The following is a 15,939-nucleotide window of genomic DNA, read 5'->3' as shown; positions in this document are numbered from 1 at the left end:
TGTTCTCTCTTTTACTTTGTGTTTGTAAATCCTCCATTAGAAATTTGATACTTCTGACAAACTAAGGTGAAGATATTTCAATTTTTATGAGTTGAATTTTGTAAGAACTTCAAGGCAGGTTAGGTCAAGTCAATGGACTAAAACAACCCACCTCCTCTGAACTAACTACAGTCTATAGCTAGTACAACTGAACAACACATGTATATTTAAATACTTTTGTTTAGACTTGGAAGAAGTCAACTTAATTATGTAGTATTTATATATAAGCAATATTATACGTACCTATTTTAAATACACAAACAGATACATATTTATGTATGTCATCATGTGATTGGTTATTACTTTATTCATTCAAACATATAATGATACACATCAAATATATACTTATTTGTATACTCAAAAAGAATACGCACCGTTTTATTGTTATAGAGTGATTCTTTTGAGGAGGAGGTTGTTTCCGCATTTGATGGTTTGTAACAATGCATTATGTAAAGTCAATCTGATGATCTCTTAGGTTAGGTCTGCAACAAGCAAATGACATCTTTGTTTTTATAAAATTAGAATGGAAAATGAATTTGGTTGATAGCTACCAAGATATATAAATATTATTTATTTAAAAAAAGAATAAAAAAAAAAAAACAATGATATATAAGCAATATTATACGTACCTATTTTAAATACACAAACAGATACATATTTATGTATGTCATCATGTGATTGGTTATTACTTTATTCATTCAAACATATAATGATACACATCAAATATATACTTATTTGTATACTCAAAAAGAATACGCACCGTTTTATTGTTATAGAGTGATTCTTTTGAGGAGGAGGTTGTTTCCGCATTTGATGGTTTGTAACAATGCATTATGTAAAGTCAATCTGATGATCTCTTAGGTTAGGTCTGCAACAAGCAAATGACATCTTTGTTTTTATAAAATTAGAATGGAAAATGAATTTGGTTGATAGCTACCAAGATATATAAATATTATTTATTTAAAAAAAAGAATAAAAAAAAAAAACAATGATAATGCCTAGTGGATTTCAGAAGAGAATCTTGGACTGAAACAAAAATAAATAATTAAGTAGGTAATTGAAGTAGTGGGTAGAAAATTTTAATATACAAAGGGGTTGTTTGGTTCTTAATAAATAAAGATTATTTAAAGAATCTATCTTTTATTGTTTATATTATTTTGTTTGATTTATTAGTAATAAAAAATTATAGTAATATTTTATTACTAAGGATGATGGTGACAAGTAATGTAGATGGTAATCTGATTATTACTTTTACCTTAAATATTAAAATATTATCAAGATAATCTTGATTTTATTATAATTATATTTTTATTTATTAATTTTTTGAGATAAAAATATTTTTATATTTAATTAATATAACAAGTAATATAAAAAATATTTTAGAATAATTATACTTATGAATATTTAAGTAAAATAATATATTAGTATTCTTTTATTACCTCTAACCAAATATAATAATTATTTATACATACCAAATTTTATCAAACGTAGTAATTATTTTTACCCAATAATTTTTTAAATGATCTATCTTTAAGATAATTTTTCAATTTTGGTGATAAAATATTACTTAAACCAAACATGCTAGTAAAATATCAAAACTCCCAAAACATTCCTTTGACCATCCATTAGTTGTTACATAATGTGAAATAACCCTTAGGATAATTCATTTGTGTCTGATTAAGCCTCTCAAGTTCCAATACTAAGCCTAAACTTAAAATCTTTGAACAATTAAAAGTATATATACTAATAATAAATATTAACTTTTGTACTAATGAAGACGTGTTATTGTGTGATTGTACTGCAATGTTATGCACGTTATAATGCTAAGAGACAAATACGATATTGAATTAAAACAAAATAACATCAATTTAAAAAAAAATGAACTAGTTAAATTAAATTTGGTAGAGTTGCTCTATTTACGACTTGAAATTTGTTCTTGTTCTTGAATTGTACTACCTTTGAAACGAATACTAATTTGTGTAGAATATGATATCTTTTATATTTTATTGATTTTTGTTATCAGGTCAAGTGACAAAGGTATTTTTGTAATTTTACATATAGTTTTATTTATGTTTATTCATTCAAGTTTATCATACTTAGTAAAAAATAGTAATGTTTCTCTCTTGAGGAAAGTACTTATAAAGAGGATTGTTACAACCTTGTATTTTTAAATTAGGGTGTCACACGTTGTACATCATGATGAGGTGTGACATGTTTATTGTATAAGTTTTCGTCTATATGTTGGAGAGGAGACAAACTCCTCAGCCCACAAACAACTTATTGATGTCTCCACTGGAAGGATGTGTGAGAAACTTGGGACCTTATACCAACTAATGATTGTGAGGGGATCAAAGTCTATAGTGATGTTGTTGGGGCTTAGGCTGGATTCGAACTGAATTCGAGCTTGAGCTCAATTCAAACAAGTCCGAAACAAGCCAACCCCAAATGAGCTCGAGCTATTCATCAAACTCGTAAATTAAAAATTCTGATACAAAATGACATCGTTTTGATCAATATGTATTAAAACGACGTTTTAATAAAGAGTTAGTTAAAATTTGAGCTTGAATCGAGCTCGACTCGAGGTAGAGCTTCAAATGAACTGAGCTCGAGCTCGAGCTCCATTTTTGTAAATCAAGCTAAACTTGAGCTCAAATCGAGCTCCATTTTTGTAAATCAAGCTAAACTTGAGCTCAAACTCGACTCAATTCGAATTCAGCATTGTTGGTTTGAGGGTGGTGACAACATTGGTTAGGCCTCTATTGATATCACACAATTGTGTTTGCACATCAAACACTATTGGTTTCAACTATTAGGGCCAGTGAGTTAACTTTGTCAAGATCAAGTAGCCTTGGAGGAAAGACACTCGGTTTTGGAGTGACACTCAATGTTGAAGAGTGTTGAAGAGAAACTCATAGTGGACTCGCTAAGAAGTTTATTAAATTATTTTTTGTGAGCCATTGGAAATAGTGTTTTATGACAAGAATTAATGCAAAAAAAAATAAAAATATTTTTATTGGATAATTGATGAGCTTTTTGGGGGTGGCCCCCTTTTGAGTGCCAAATTGTTTGTATTAAAAGTTACACCAACAAGAAATACATTGAACAATGTTGAAATTTAATGAAAGATATTTGGTACACGAGGATGTTTTTAAGTTGATTCAGTTTGTTATTCGAAAACCCATATCCACAATTATGTTATTGAGTATTTTAAAAAAAATATAATTTGGTAGCACAAAAACTATGAATGTCAAAAATGACATCTCTAAGTCTGTATATAATCTTAAAGTCATAGGATCAAAGGCTAGTGGTACATGTGTAAATTGAACAATTAGACATAATGCCCTAATATTGTAGTTAGTAAAAATGTGAATTATTCGTGTTTTAAATATGCTGTTTCGAATTTTTGAATAAAAAACATATTGAATGCGTATTTTTACCTTTTTTTTTATGTTTTCCCTTTTTATAAATTTTTAAAATGCAAAAATGTCTCTTACTTTTTTAATTAATTTCTATGATGTCATAACTATATAAAATAATTTTTGGTGATAATTGAATCTTGGTTATATATTATGTTATATTAGATTTAACAGTCAATTAAATATTTTATATTTAAATTGCTAACCAAAAGATTTTTAAAAAATGTAAAAATTATTATTGATGTTTTTATTTTTTTGAAATATATTATTGATAATGTGTCGTATTAAACATGTATATGTATATTCTATATTTTTTTCGTATCCAAATTTTATGAGCTTTTTTTACAAATATAATTTTCACTATTTATTCTATTATATTCGTATAATTCTCATACCCATATTTACTAATAAATCTAGACAATTCTTAATGGAAAGTAGGTTATTGTGTACTCTTGAAATTGTAAGATAGTAATTGTTTTCCAATTGTAATAGTTGGTTCCATAGACAATGATCTCATGAAAATAGGAAATGACGATTGTATATTGAGAAGATAATGTTGAACGAATGTAACCATCAAGTCTCACTCTTCCCCCCTAAATTTGGATAAAAGTTCTCTAATCGCACCTTAAGTCATTCATATATAGGTGATGTGTTTGACTGCCAACAATGTAGTTTGTTGTTATTTGATGGTTAGTCACCCCTTTGTTATTGAATCCATGAATTTAGCCAATGAGGAGTTTTGACCACACATCATAATTTAACTTAGTTGATCTAAATAAAAAACAAAACAATCTCACCACCCATAAACCCTAACACAACAAAGGCAAAAAACTCCATATAGAGTTTCAAGAAGGTCAAATGACTATGTCCCACCCACATTTTGATGAAATGATAATTTCCACCTTTTTTAGTTTAAAAACTTTATTTGCCCAGTTGTCATTTACTTTTATTAGTAAAAATCATCATGTAGAAAAATAGAAAGATCATTTTTTAAAAATCCTTTAATTTTTTCTCAAAATTATATGAACTTTTCTTATTTTTATCCCTTTTGTTAAACCATCATAATCACCATTTCCATCACTGTAACTATCACTATCTCCAACTCATATTGCTCCAGTACCATTACCATCATCACTAACTTTTTTTTTCCATGAAAGCGCCTACTTCTCCACCCTTAATTGATGTTGCAGGAGCAAGTCTCGGGTCAAACCATTTTCTCATCTTAATTGTCGTTGCTAACTGTTTCTGAATTTAGAGTTTATAGGCCAGAAGCTTGAACTCTCTTTTTGTCTTGATTGACACGAACAAGTACTCTTAGATGTGAACTTTGCAAGTTGCAAGCTCAAAACATCTTCTAATCTCAACTAATGTTGATGACTACTTCTACGTCGATGATTTGCAACACTCATGATGGAATTAATAGGTGGTGGTGTCAACATTGGTGGTGGTGGTGATAATGTGGTAGTTGCGGGTGGTAGCCTATAGTGATGTAGATGGTGAAAAAGTAATTTTAAATTAAGATAAAGAGATTTTGTCTTAATTATTATTTGAGTAAGGCTAACAATAGTCACTAGGGGTTTATGGTTACAAGTTATTTTAATTAAATACGAAAATATTATTGTCATGAAATTTTAATAAAATTAAAATTATGTTGATAATTTTTTAATACTTGAATTAAATACGATAATAAAATTATTCAATAAAAAGATTATCGAAATCTTTTATTATCTAACGAATCAAATAATGAAACGTAAATAACAAAGATAGATTATTAAAGTGATTTTTATGTAAAATTATATATATTAATGTTAAAAATTAATTTATATATTAATAACAATATGTCAAAATGTGATTGTATATTTTTTTATTTTTAATTCAAAATTATGTAATTATATAATATCACATCATTTTTAATACAAATTAAAATTGATTTTTCTGTAACAAGAAAATTCATCTAAGATAAACCGTCATATTAGGCTAAACTGATGTCATTAAAATATATAAATTTTAGATCAAGTGACCGGTACCACACAATATCTTGAATTTTTTTTAATCTCCAAATCAATGACAACGTTAAAGTAAAACGAAAAACGTATGACTTCCAAAGATGTCACAAACATATCCATAATTATCCAACACGTGTCAAACTTACCAGACAGCAAATATGTCCATGTACGCCGTCATGCGAACTCCCATCCAACGGCCTAGGCCAGTCCACCTGAAAATCCAACGGGCCAGATCAGTTTCCCCAACTCGATAGTCTATATAATCCCTCTCTTCTCTCACCTGCTTAAACCCCTCTCGCTCGTAGGGTTTTAGCCGCACACTCGAGGGAGACAAGTACGACCGCCGGTAAAGTTTCGCCTTTTATCTTTGTTAAACCCTAGTTTCCCTCGATTTTTCTTCCGATCATTCTTTTGCTTCCATTATCTCTGTGTTTTTTTCATCTCTTTGGGTTATTTAAAGGGTAAACAGTTTTTAGTTCGAAACTTTCTAGGGGTTTTTTATTTGTTATTTTTTTTTAATATATGTTTGTGTTTTGATTCATATTTTTGTGTTTGGTTGGTGAGACAGTATGGGTGAGTGGAAATGAAATCGTGAGGGAGACCAGTTGAACTTTTTTTCTTTAATGAAAACGGGTACTTATGTTGCGTGGTATGCTTAATGTATGGCGTTGGTTTTATGTGATTTTTATGTTGTTTTAGGTGTTGATGTTTTCATTTCTGAGCATTGTTAGCTGTAGTGGGATTTTGATTTCTTTTCTGTTTGGATTAAAAATGTCAGAGCTTTACGTTTATCAGTTTTTTGTATCATACTGTGCACATCTTGCTTTACGGATTCTTATGAAAGTTTGTTTGTCTCATTATGACTGAATGTTTTGTTTTTAATGAAGCTCGGTTGTTTTTTTTTCTTGTGACTTTTTTTTTGCTGATAAGGTGGAAGCATGTTTTTTTTCCATTATTCTTAGATTTCTTTTGTTCTCCTGTACTTCTACAAAGTTGTTTGATTGAAGCGTTCATGTTTGTGTTGGTTGAATCTTCATGCTTGTATGTATCTTTTAGGTATTGTAATGGCGTTCTTTGGTAAGGTTGGGAGTATACTTAGGCAGACTGCTAGCAGGCGCGTTGCTGGTGAAATATTTGCATCAAAACCTTCCATCTACCAAGCAATACGATGCATGTCATCTTCAAAACTTTTTGTTGGAGGTATGTCTAGCCTTTTTTAAGGGTTCTTTTTTCTTTTGGTTATTTTCAGTTGAATTTTCAGCTTGTTTTTGTTGCAGGACTTTCATATAGCACTGATGATCAAAGTCTACAAGAAGCATTCAGTAAATATGGTTATGTTGCTGAAGGTGAGTACTTAGCTTAGCCAGCATTATATTCTTATGTTGTGGAGTCAAGGAACATTGTTTGATTAATTGGTTATGTGTGTATGTTGCACTGGGGGAAGAGGGATGGGAGAGAAAGGACAGAGGCTGTATTTAACATCTCTCCCTTCTAAGATTATTGTATCATAAAGTTGCTGTTCAAGTTGATTTAGTTTTCATTTTGGCAAAAATGCTTATTAGCTCTTTCTCATTTCAGCTAGAGTGATTTTGGATCGTGAGACTGGTAGATCTAGAGGATTTGGCTTTGTCACATACAGCTCCACCGAGGAGGCCTCTAGCGCCATCCAGGCCTTGGATGGACAGGTAACATTACTTTTTTCCTTCCCCCCTTTCTATGCCTGGGACATGCAATTAGTTGCTAAGTGCTTGTGTTGGGATAATGTAGCTTCCATTGTTATATCGATAATTGAATTCAACCAGACATATGTTAATATGTTGTGATTCTAGGACAAGAATAACCTATTGCTTTGGTCATTACTGCAGTTTATGCAGTTGCTGAGGTTATGTGAATGTCATTGGATACCTTTTATTAGGGATGCCCTCATTATGTATGGTAGTTAACAAAATCTACAATGCTACCACATAATTTCTACTTTATGGAAGGCTAAGTGGGATTTAGATTTTGATAAATTATTCTGTACTTAGGAGATGGATCCTTGACCATTTAAATCTAATAGATTTTTGAAATATCAAATGTTTATATATGGATTTTACTGTTGTAGAAGCTGATCTAACTATCTTTTGCTAGAGCTAATATAGTTGCTGTGCTTCTACCATATCAAGGTCATTATTAATAGCTGGCCTAACTATCAGTTGCTAGAGTAATATTATTGTTTCATAGCATGCTATTTTCTACCTTTTTATTTATTTATTAACAGTTTGTTTCACCTTCCGATTTAAACATAATAAAACAATTCTTTTGGTTTCCATGCACTTTAGTAATATTCTTTAAAATCATTATTACAGGATCTTCATGGCCGTCGTGTAAAAGTGAATTATGCAGCTGATAGGGCTCGTGGTGGTGGCTATGGAGGCGGAGGTGGTTATGGAGGTGGAGGTGGTTATGGTTATGGTGGTGGTGGATATAACAACGCTTATGGTGCTCCTGGTGGAGGCTATGGAGGTAATAATGCTGGTTATGGTGATAGTAACAACTATGGAGGTGGAAGAAATAACGCCAGTAGTTTTGGTGGCAGTAATACTGGCTATGAGACAACTGGTAACTATGGTGGTGGAAATGCTGGTGGATTTAACAGTGGCAATTATGGTGTTTCTGGTGGTGGTGGTGGTGCTGACAGTGTCCAAGACGGAAATACTGGGTTTGGAAACTTTTCTGGCGGAAACAGTTTTGACAGTGGAAAAAGTGGAAGTTTTAGCAACAGCAGTGACGGTTTCAATGTTTCTGCTGGTGATGGCACTATTGATGGTGGATTTGATGGAAATTCTGGGGCTGGGTTCGGCAGTAATCAATTTGCTAGTGGTGAAAGTGCTGCCTCAGGAGGTTTTGACCAGGATGAACCTTTGTATGGAAATCTCAGGGATGAAGATGACACTGACGATTTTGCCAAAAGGGCATGAAATCATATGCTTCTAAAGACGTAAACAGTTGAATTCATCTCCACAGTGAACTGTTTTTGTTCTAGTTTTAAGCCCTCATTTATGAACCATATGTCATTTGTGCTGGCCATTTTTTTTAATTGCGAGAACGATGGTTTTGTGTTCTTTGTGAGAAACAATATGAACAAGAGTATTTTAGAAAATAATTAGTCGAAGATCATTTCTTTGTTTCTGCCTGTTCTTTTGCTAGTATTTTGAAAGTAGTTAAACCAAGTTTACAATAGAGTATGTAGATGACAGTCATAATATGATTCAGTGTTATTTTATCTTTAATTCAAAATCACATAATTATATGGTGTTATATTATTTGTATCTAATTATGTATTTAAAATTGTGTGGACATGGTTTTATCGCCTGATAATTGTACACTTTGACTGGTCTGGTTTGTTACCAACTACTGGCAAATAATTTTGAATGGTGTTGCAGTTGTTCTTCAGAGTATTGAGATTAAATCACGATTGCTTCCTAAAAGAAATGTTTATAGGCTCTGAAGAGAAACTTCACCTCAAAAACACACAAAAAAAATCCCAACTTACCCTGAGCAATTGCCTGTGATTCAAGGGCACAGACAACTTCAGTGTTGAAAATCTTTTCTGTCCAATTGGTACTGAGGTTCAATAAGAAAATAATACCCGAGTACCAATACCTGAAATACCAAACCTATAAAGGAAACGATTAACCCCACTAGTGTGTTGGACAGATGGTATTGGACTATTGGTAATAACAGTATAACACTGGTCTTTATTCAGGTCTGGTAAAACAACTCAGAATCAACAATTGAATGGTTAATCTTAATGTGGTTATGAATATAAAATCCATTATTGACTGTCTATACACAGCAAAATTTCTTTTGTTTCAATTCAATGCTCATGTTTATCCATAAAGAACAACCATTTTTGGGCGTTGAGCACTGCCGGAGAACCTTTCCTGGTTTTCTCGACTATCTGTTTTATCAGGAGCTTCTCCATCTCATCATCGAAATCACTGTGATCATCACCACTTAGACCAACATTAAGTGATTCTTCGACACTCAAAGCTTGCTCTTCCAATTCTTTTACCTGATTACAACTGAAATCTTTGGATATTTTCTGGGTATCATGTGCAAGATGTGTCAAGGAACCATTTAACCCATTCTGACAGTTCTTTTTGTAAAACCCTGACGGTGAATCCTCCTCTTCTGACTCATTTATCTTCATTAGTTCTTCATAAGCCTCATTGTATGCATCAAGAGCTTCCCCTGATAAATTCATAACTAGAGGTTCAGCCATGGAATTGTGTTCTTCATTAAAAATAGGACTTTCTTCATCAGAAGAATATCTAAGTTCACTGTCAGAGAACTTCCTCCAAGAATTTTTTTCCTTGTATTCCAAGTGTTCAAGCTTCCTGTGGCTGTTCTCAAGGGCTGCTTCAAGCTTCTTCACTTGGTCTTCTAATCTTGATTGAATTACTTCATGCAGACGCAAGCTCAGCTTTCGGGGTGAGACTGCATAATTGGCAGACTGAGTTGTGAAGGTTCCACTTGCATCTTTATCAGACTCAGGTTCATCAGTGAATTGCTTATTGATCATGTCAGCTCTCAGTTCACCTTGTGCAAAATCTGCTTCAAAGTCTGAGTCAAGCTGTAGATAGTATAAGCTGTATTAGCCCTTGCAAAGTAAACAGCTAAATGAAATTCTCAACCAAAAAAGCACTTCATAATGGAATACATAAACAGGTATAGGTTCTCATGATTGACAAATCAACCCTTCTTTTTTTATAGTTATTTATTTATTTCTTATTTTCTTTTGATTCAGGTTTAGCTGGTACACACTGTCAACAGATAAATCAAACTTCTTTTTTTTATGTATTGGTACTGTTATATGACATTAGAAACTTGGGGTTTGGACTTCGGAGGGAGCTGCTTGTTATAACTGTTAAAGATAATTAAGCAATGGCATGATGAATAAGAAATAGCACGACATCTGATTCTGTAGGCATTTTCAACACTCACAAAATTGAGCAAACATAGAAGACAACATACAGACTTACTCAGACCCAAACATCTTCATAACTTAGGTCTCTTCTGTAGCTGAGAAGAGGAATTAACCCAGCACAGATTCCACTTATCAACTGTTTGATTCAAATTTAAAAAAGTGTACGATCTGTACTGTAGGGAAGAGCCCCAACCTATGGTTGTTTAAGTATGGGCTACAATGTTATGCACTAAGCCTAGAAATGAGCGACTCCAGAATCACTACACTGATATCAGGACAGAAAGATATCAGCCGACATGATACTAATCTACTAATCTTTTATAAAGACTAAGAAAAGCATATGCACTTACCTCAATACAATTGCACAATCTTCTCTCCAAGCTAGATGAATTCATGTTTAGTCCCATCCTCTCAAGTTCAGCTTCAAGCTCTGCTGCAATTTTACTCCTAGATTCTGACCCCTCATCGGCATTCTTATTACACAATTCTTTATCATCATGCTTTATGTCCAAATGTTGCTCTGGGAAAAAAGTATTCGGCATGCTCTCATGAAAGGAAATGTCACATGTATGTGGTGATTCATAATTCTCATTAGCTAGTTCCTTCACAGTCAATGAATCTTTCATCTCAAGTTCCTCCTGCAGATCTAGGACCAAATTCTCTGTCTTCCTCAACAACTCCTTCAATTTGCTTACTTCTCTTCTATTTATTAACAAAGAGGATATTACACCAATAGAAATTCCAAGACAAAAGAGTTCTGCTCCGTCTAGTGAACCTGAAGAGTGCAAAATTGTGTGCACATGAATTGTTTCAGATTTAGAGAATGTTCATGGAATAAATGCACAAAATAGATACATGGTATAAACTGTGCAAAAACATAGTCTCTGAAAGATCCAAATATGCAGTTGCTATTGAACAATTTGTAAAATTTGTATACATTACTGGCTACATGTCTATGATAAGAATGCAAAATACAGTTTCTCAAATCAGCATGCAATATGAGGTCAGAAAACAAACGCAGCATGCAAAAGTGATTACTTTAAATGAAATTTAATACAAATCAATAGGCTAAAAGTATGTTAAATTTGCAAGGTACATTCTAGCAAGATGTCCTTTTATTACTCTCTCTCTCTCTCTATAAGCATACAAAGAGTTTTCCATATTTAGGAATGATGACCAGTCTCTCAAAAATTTTTAAGGTAGAAATAGGAATATTGTTGTAGAAACTGTCAAACTGCCATCTCCAAGGTAAAGACCATGACCTAGAAACACTTCAATTGCTGTCATCCTAAGGTAATCTTAACCCTACACTGTCTCTTGTCTGAAGAGAGAAAAACTGTATAGACAACTATAATTTCAAAGATAACAAACATGTTCTGTACTTCAGCTTGTATTAAAAGGTATCTTAGAATTTTCTCTACATACAAGATATTACATTTACAATACAGAAACAAATAACATGGTGTATAAACTATGAACCGATGAGGAATCAGGAAGTTGAATCATAAAGCATATGAAAAAATTACAAAATAAGAATAAACCCTTTCATACAGGATGTTGGTGATTAAATGAAAAGGTAAATTCAAGAGGAAGAATTAAAACATAACTAACTTGAGACTGAAATAGTGATCCATCACTAAACTTACTAGAATTTCTCAATCTTCCAACATGGCCCTTTCCTGACTTAGCTTTCATCTTCTTAGGGGCATCCAAAGACCTTATTTGTGGTAGTGGAGAAACCCCTAGTACATTTTCATTCTTTCCTGAATAGACATCCTTATGCAGCTCATTACTGTCAGTCCTCAACCTTGCACTTCCAAATTCAATGGTTGCTCTGCTAATTATTTGGCTTCCATCAGTTACATGTAATGGCCTAACAGTTGGCATGGATGGTGATGGAAGGGGACTCAGAACATACTCTTCCATTTTCATATCTTTAGGGTATAGCTGAGCCATAAGGCAACTTTCAAGGGAACTTAGAGGTTTGACAAAATACATATGTGAGTGTTTAGTTCTAAGGGAGCCTTTGTGCCTTGTGGAACCATGAAAGGAGCCCACATCCGATGTAGAAGGGCTACTAAAATTATCAATGATACCATTGTTCGATCCATTTCCACCCTCATTTCCGTCTGGGCTTTTACCATGCAACAATCTGGGTGGTAAAGTGGACATAGAAAGTAAATTGCAGTTTTCATAATATACTAAGCTTTCATGCTTTTCACTATCAATCTTACTAGCAGAAGCCACTTCTGCATCTGAAACACCATCTGATTCACGCCTATCAGAATAACTCTGCTCCACAACCTTTCCCTCATCCATAGAAACATCTTTATCTAGATTTTTCCTCCGTGCCAATCTGTGAGAGGGGCAGGTAGGAGACTCAGGTTTTTCAAGGTTGGAACCTTGTAAAGAAAACTCTGACAAACTATCCCTATTCTTCAAAACATTCTGCCAATACTTGGCCAAATATCCACCAGCTGCTGTGGCTGCAACAAACCACAAATCCATTTCTAGATTCCCTTTCACAGAAAACAACACTAACCAAATTCCGCAACACAGTAGTTTCCCTTTAGGTCAACTCTCACTAACAAAAACCTGAAGGGAAAAATTTCCATACATCCAAACTTGATAAGTATTTTTTGAACTTGGAAAAATAAGTCCTCCACCTTTTAAGGCCAGTAACAAAAAAACACAGTAATCAGTGCAATAATATCCTCCCTTTCTCCGGAACTAACAAACACTGTTGAACTCCAACAAAGAAAGAATAATCTATAAAAACAAAGAAAATAACTAAACCAACAAGTTCATTACACAAATCTATGCAGGGCAACCTTCCTCAAATCTATAAATTCTTCAGATAATCAAACGAAACCCATGTCACAAATAACAACTACACAACACACCCATTTGTGAACAGATACCATAAATATAACCTCTACCCAATTGAAAGCAACCTCCCAACTACCAAACCCATCATTGAATAAACCCCATTTCCTTAAAAAATAAAAAATCTCCACTTATCAAAAAGCAGCAATAACCCAAAAAAAGAAAATGAAAAGCCTAATTTACCAAAATTGCAAGCTATACCCAATCAAAGGCAACCCAAGCACTGCCAAAACCCATCAAACAAACAACCCCATTTCTTTGAAAAAAAAAAAAAGCCAAGGACCACAAAAGAACCGATTTTCCCCAACTTACGAAAAACAATCTTTACCCATTTGAGAACAGCCTCTGAACTACAAAAACCATCAATGGAACCTGACGAAAAACACTCGGGGGCAAAAAAAACAACGAAAGCGGGTGTTCCTCAACTGGTTCAGCTGTGTTGCAAAGTCGAAACCAAGGAGAGGCTAACGCATGAATTAGCGGAACGATCTTTGCTCAAACCTAACTTTGAAAGTGGAGGTGGAGGGAGATAGTTGTTAAGTCTGTTGAATCTGGTAGGTTCTAGTTGGATTCTCTGAAGAATAAGACCCCGCCGCTTTGTCATCTTCACCTTCACTTATATTTTACGACACGCATGGTCCATGAAATTTTTTATCCAAACAATATCATAAATATTTTTATTTCCTTTTATTTTTTATTTCTTTTCAATTAAAAAATTATGTCACGTGATATAATGATATTTTAATTAAAGATATTATTATCATAAAATATAATTAATTATTTAATTATGGTTAAAACACGTAAAAATTATATAACATTAATAATACAAAGGGTAATTGTGTGCCCAATCATAAAGTCACCTAATTTTTTAAATTATTTATAGTTATTAATAACAACAAAATTCTATATTTAATTTTGCTTATAATTATTATTATTTAATAATATGATATAATATATATAAAAATAATATATTATAATATATATCAAATTAATATAATATAATATATTTTATTAAAATAAATAGATAAATATTTAAAATAATAATGATATAATAAAATAATATATAAAATTTTTAAATTTACAAAAAATAATGAAATATTAATTAAAATTTGTTATTACTTTATTAATATTTTTTATTATATTAGAGGGCATAATTAATGAGTTAATTATGTTTGGTAATGCAAGCCATGAAATGACATGTAATAATTATATAACATTAATAATTTTCATATATAAAGCCGCAAAAGGACAAAGGGTAATTATGGTCCAATAAAGTCACCCAATTTTTATTTTATTATTAATAAAATTACAAATTTAATTTTGATTATAGTTATTGTTGTTCTTCGATATAATACAATATATATAATATATATTATAAAATATATTAAATTAATATAATATAGTATATATATATTATATAATATGATATATATTATCAATACAAATAAGTAAATTTTTTAAAGAAAATGATAATACAGTTGAGATATATATATATAAAATTTTAATTTTTTAAATTTTAAAAAATGATGACTATTAATCATACATTTTATTATTTTATTATTTTATTTTTAAAAAATTGTATGTGATACTCAATATACGATATAAAAAATTAAATATTTGATATATAATATAATACATAATTTGACTATCATGATTCTAATACTTAATTATATATTTTGATGTGATATTATTATGTAATTAAATAATTTTAAATTAAAAAAATTAACATATAATATGATACATTACTAAAATATCTAAAAATTATATATTTAATATCCTCCCCAAATTGAGCATCTTAATAGAATTTGGGGAGAAAATTAATATGAGAACAATCACAAAGGACAAATTTATTAAAAGTCAGGGGACAATTTTTTTTTTCTAAATTTTAGTTTAATCTTAAAAATATATTTATGACAGATATAAAATTTAAATACTTACAAATTCTTGAATTTTCATTAAAATTACCATTAAATATAAGGACAAAATAATCATTTAATAATATATTAAAAATATATATAATTTTATCTCTTTTTTTTTTCCTAGGTTTTGAAAATTAATATTTCACCCTCAAACCTCAACTTTGACCTAAATCCCTAAGTTTTTTTCATCCTGCCCTCAACCACCGGTAGTGCCCGAAGGCCTCAAACTTTGTTGGACGACGATGACAACAACTCCTTTATCTGCAATAGGGTTGCTATTCATTGACGAAAGTGGTCAGATTTCAAGTTTAGTATTTTAGAAGGAAAAAATGAATTTTTTAAAACTTAATTTTAAAGTAAAATTATTAGTTTTTTGAACTGAAGAGAGTTAGTTAAATAACTTGATGGTTTTACTCAATTTTAACATAAAATTTACAGATATATTATAATAGATTAAAATTTGAATAAATATTTGGATTTTTTATTTGTTAACCGAAAATAAAATATCTGTCAATATAGCCCTTTGGCCTTTATTAAAATACAGAAATAAAACATCTGTCAAAATCCAAACAAACAAGGAAAAAAAGAAAAATTAATAATAATAATGAAGAGATAGAAAAACCCTAATTTAACCTTTTATATTAGTCTAAATTTTTCATGTTGTTTGGTTTAATTTTTTGCTTTTTCAATAGACTTTGATA

At 31.2% G+C, this 15,939-nt stretch overlaps 2 protein-coding genes across 4 annotated transcripts; one reads left to right on the top strand and one right to left on the bottom strand.

Moving 5' to 3' along the window:
- The first annotated feature begins 5,653 nt into the window (after window positions 1-5,653).
- Window positions 5,654-8,632, top strand: LOC123204427 (glycine-rich RNA-binding protein 2, mitochondrial-like). 3 transcript variants are annotated; one of them, XM_044621073.1, is made up of 5 exons: window positions 5,654-5,807; window positions 6,518-6,661; window positions 6,739-6,807; window positions 7,040-7,146; window positions 7,810-8,632. In XM_044621073.1, the coding sequence occupies exons 2-5, from the start codon at window positions 6,526-6,528 to the stop codon at window positions 8,419-8,421; spliced, it is 924 nt and encodes a 307-aa protein (XP_044477008.1). In that variant the 5' UTR covers window positions 5,654-5,807; window positions 6,518-6,525; the 3' UTR covers window positions 8,422-8,632. The 3 variants fall into 3 exon arrangements, with proteins under 3 accessions (XP_044477008.1, XP_044477009.1, XP_044477010.1); XM_044621074.1 differs by having other exon boundaries at window positions 5,697-5,795; XM_044621075.1 differs by lacking the exon at window positions 5,654-5,807 and adding an exon at window positions 5,900-5,922.
- A 542-nt stretch (window positions 8,633-9,174) lies between these two features.
- Window positions 9,175-13,974, bottom strand: LOC123204426. The gene is made up of 3 exons (XM_044621072.1): window positions 12,080-13,974; window positions 10,784-11,208; window positions 9,175-10,079 (listed from the first exon to the last, which is right to left on the bottom strand). The coding sequence occupies exons 1-3, from the start codon at window positions 12,939-12,941 to the stop codon at window positions 9,321-9,323; spliced, it is 2,046 nt and encodes a 681-aa protein (XP_044477007.1). The 5' UTR covers window positions 12,942-13,974; the 3' UTR covers window positions 9,175-9,320.
- Between the last annotated feature and the right edge of the window lie 1,965 nt (window positions 13,975-15,939).

The sequence above is a fragment of the Mangifera indica genome, chromosome 20, assembly GCF_011075055.1.
Source record: "Mangifera indica cultivar Alphonso chromosome 20, CATAS_Mindica_2.1, whole genome shotgun sequence".
In the NCBI taxonomy this organism is placed as follows: Eukaryota; Viridiplantae; Streptophyta; class Magnoliopsida; order Sapindales; family Anacardiaceae; genus Mangifera; species Mangifera indica.
The sequence above is the reverse complement of the archived record's forward strand: the minus strand, read 5'-3'. Positions and strand labels throughout refer to the sequence as shown.

Excerpts from the sequence above, each read along its gene's own strand:
- LOC123204427 (XM_044621073.1), top strand. The coding sequence starts at position 6,526 with ATGGCGTTCTTTGGTAAGGTTGGGAGTATACTTAGGCAGACTGCTAGC. Across the intron at positions 6,662-6,738 it reads TTCAAAACTTTTTGTTGGAG|GACTTTCATATAGCACTGAT; the intron begins GTATGTCTAGCC and ends TTTTTGTTGCAG. Across the intron at positions 6,808-7,039 it reads ATATGGTTATGTTGCTGAAG|CTAGAGTGATTTTGGATCGT; the intron begins GTGAGTACTTAG and ends TTCTCATTTCAG.
- LOC123204426 (XM_044621072.1), bottom strand. The coding sequence starts at position 12,941 with ATGGATTTGTGGTTTGTTGCAGCCACAGCAGCTGGTGGATATTTGGCC. Across the intron at positions 11,209-12,079 it reads TGGAAGATTGAGAAATTCTA|GTTCACTAGACGGAGCAGAA; the intron begins GTAAGTTTAGTG and ends TGCACTCTTCAG. Across the intron at positions 10,080-10,783 it reads GATTGTGCAATTGTATTGAG|CTTGACTCAGACTTTGAAGC; the intron begins GTAAGTGCATAT and ends TACTATCTACAG.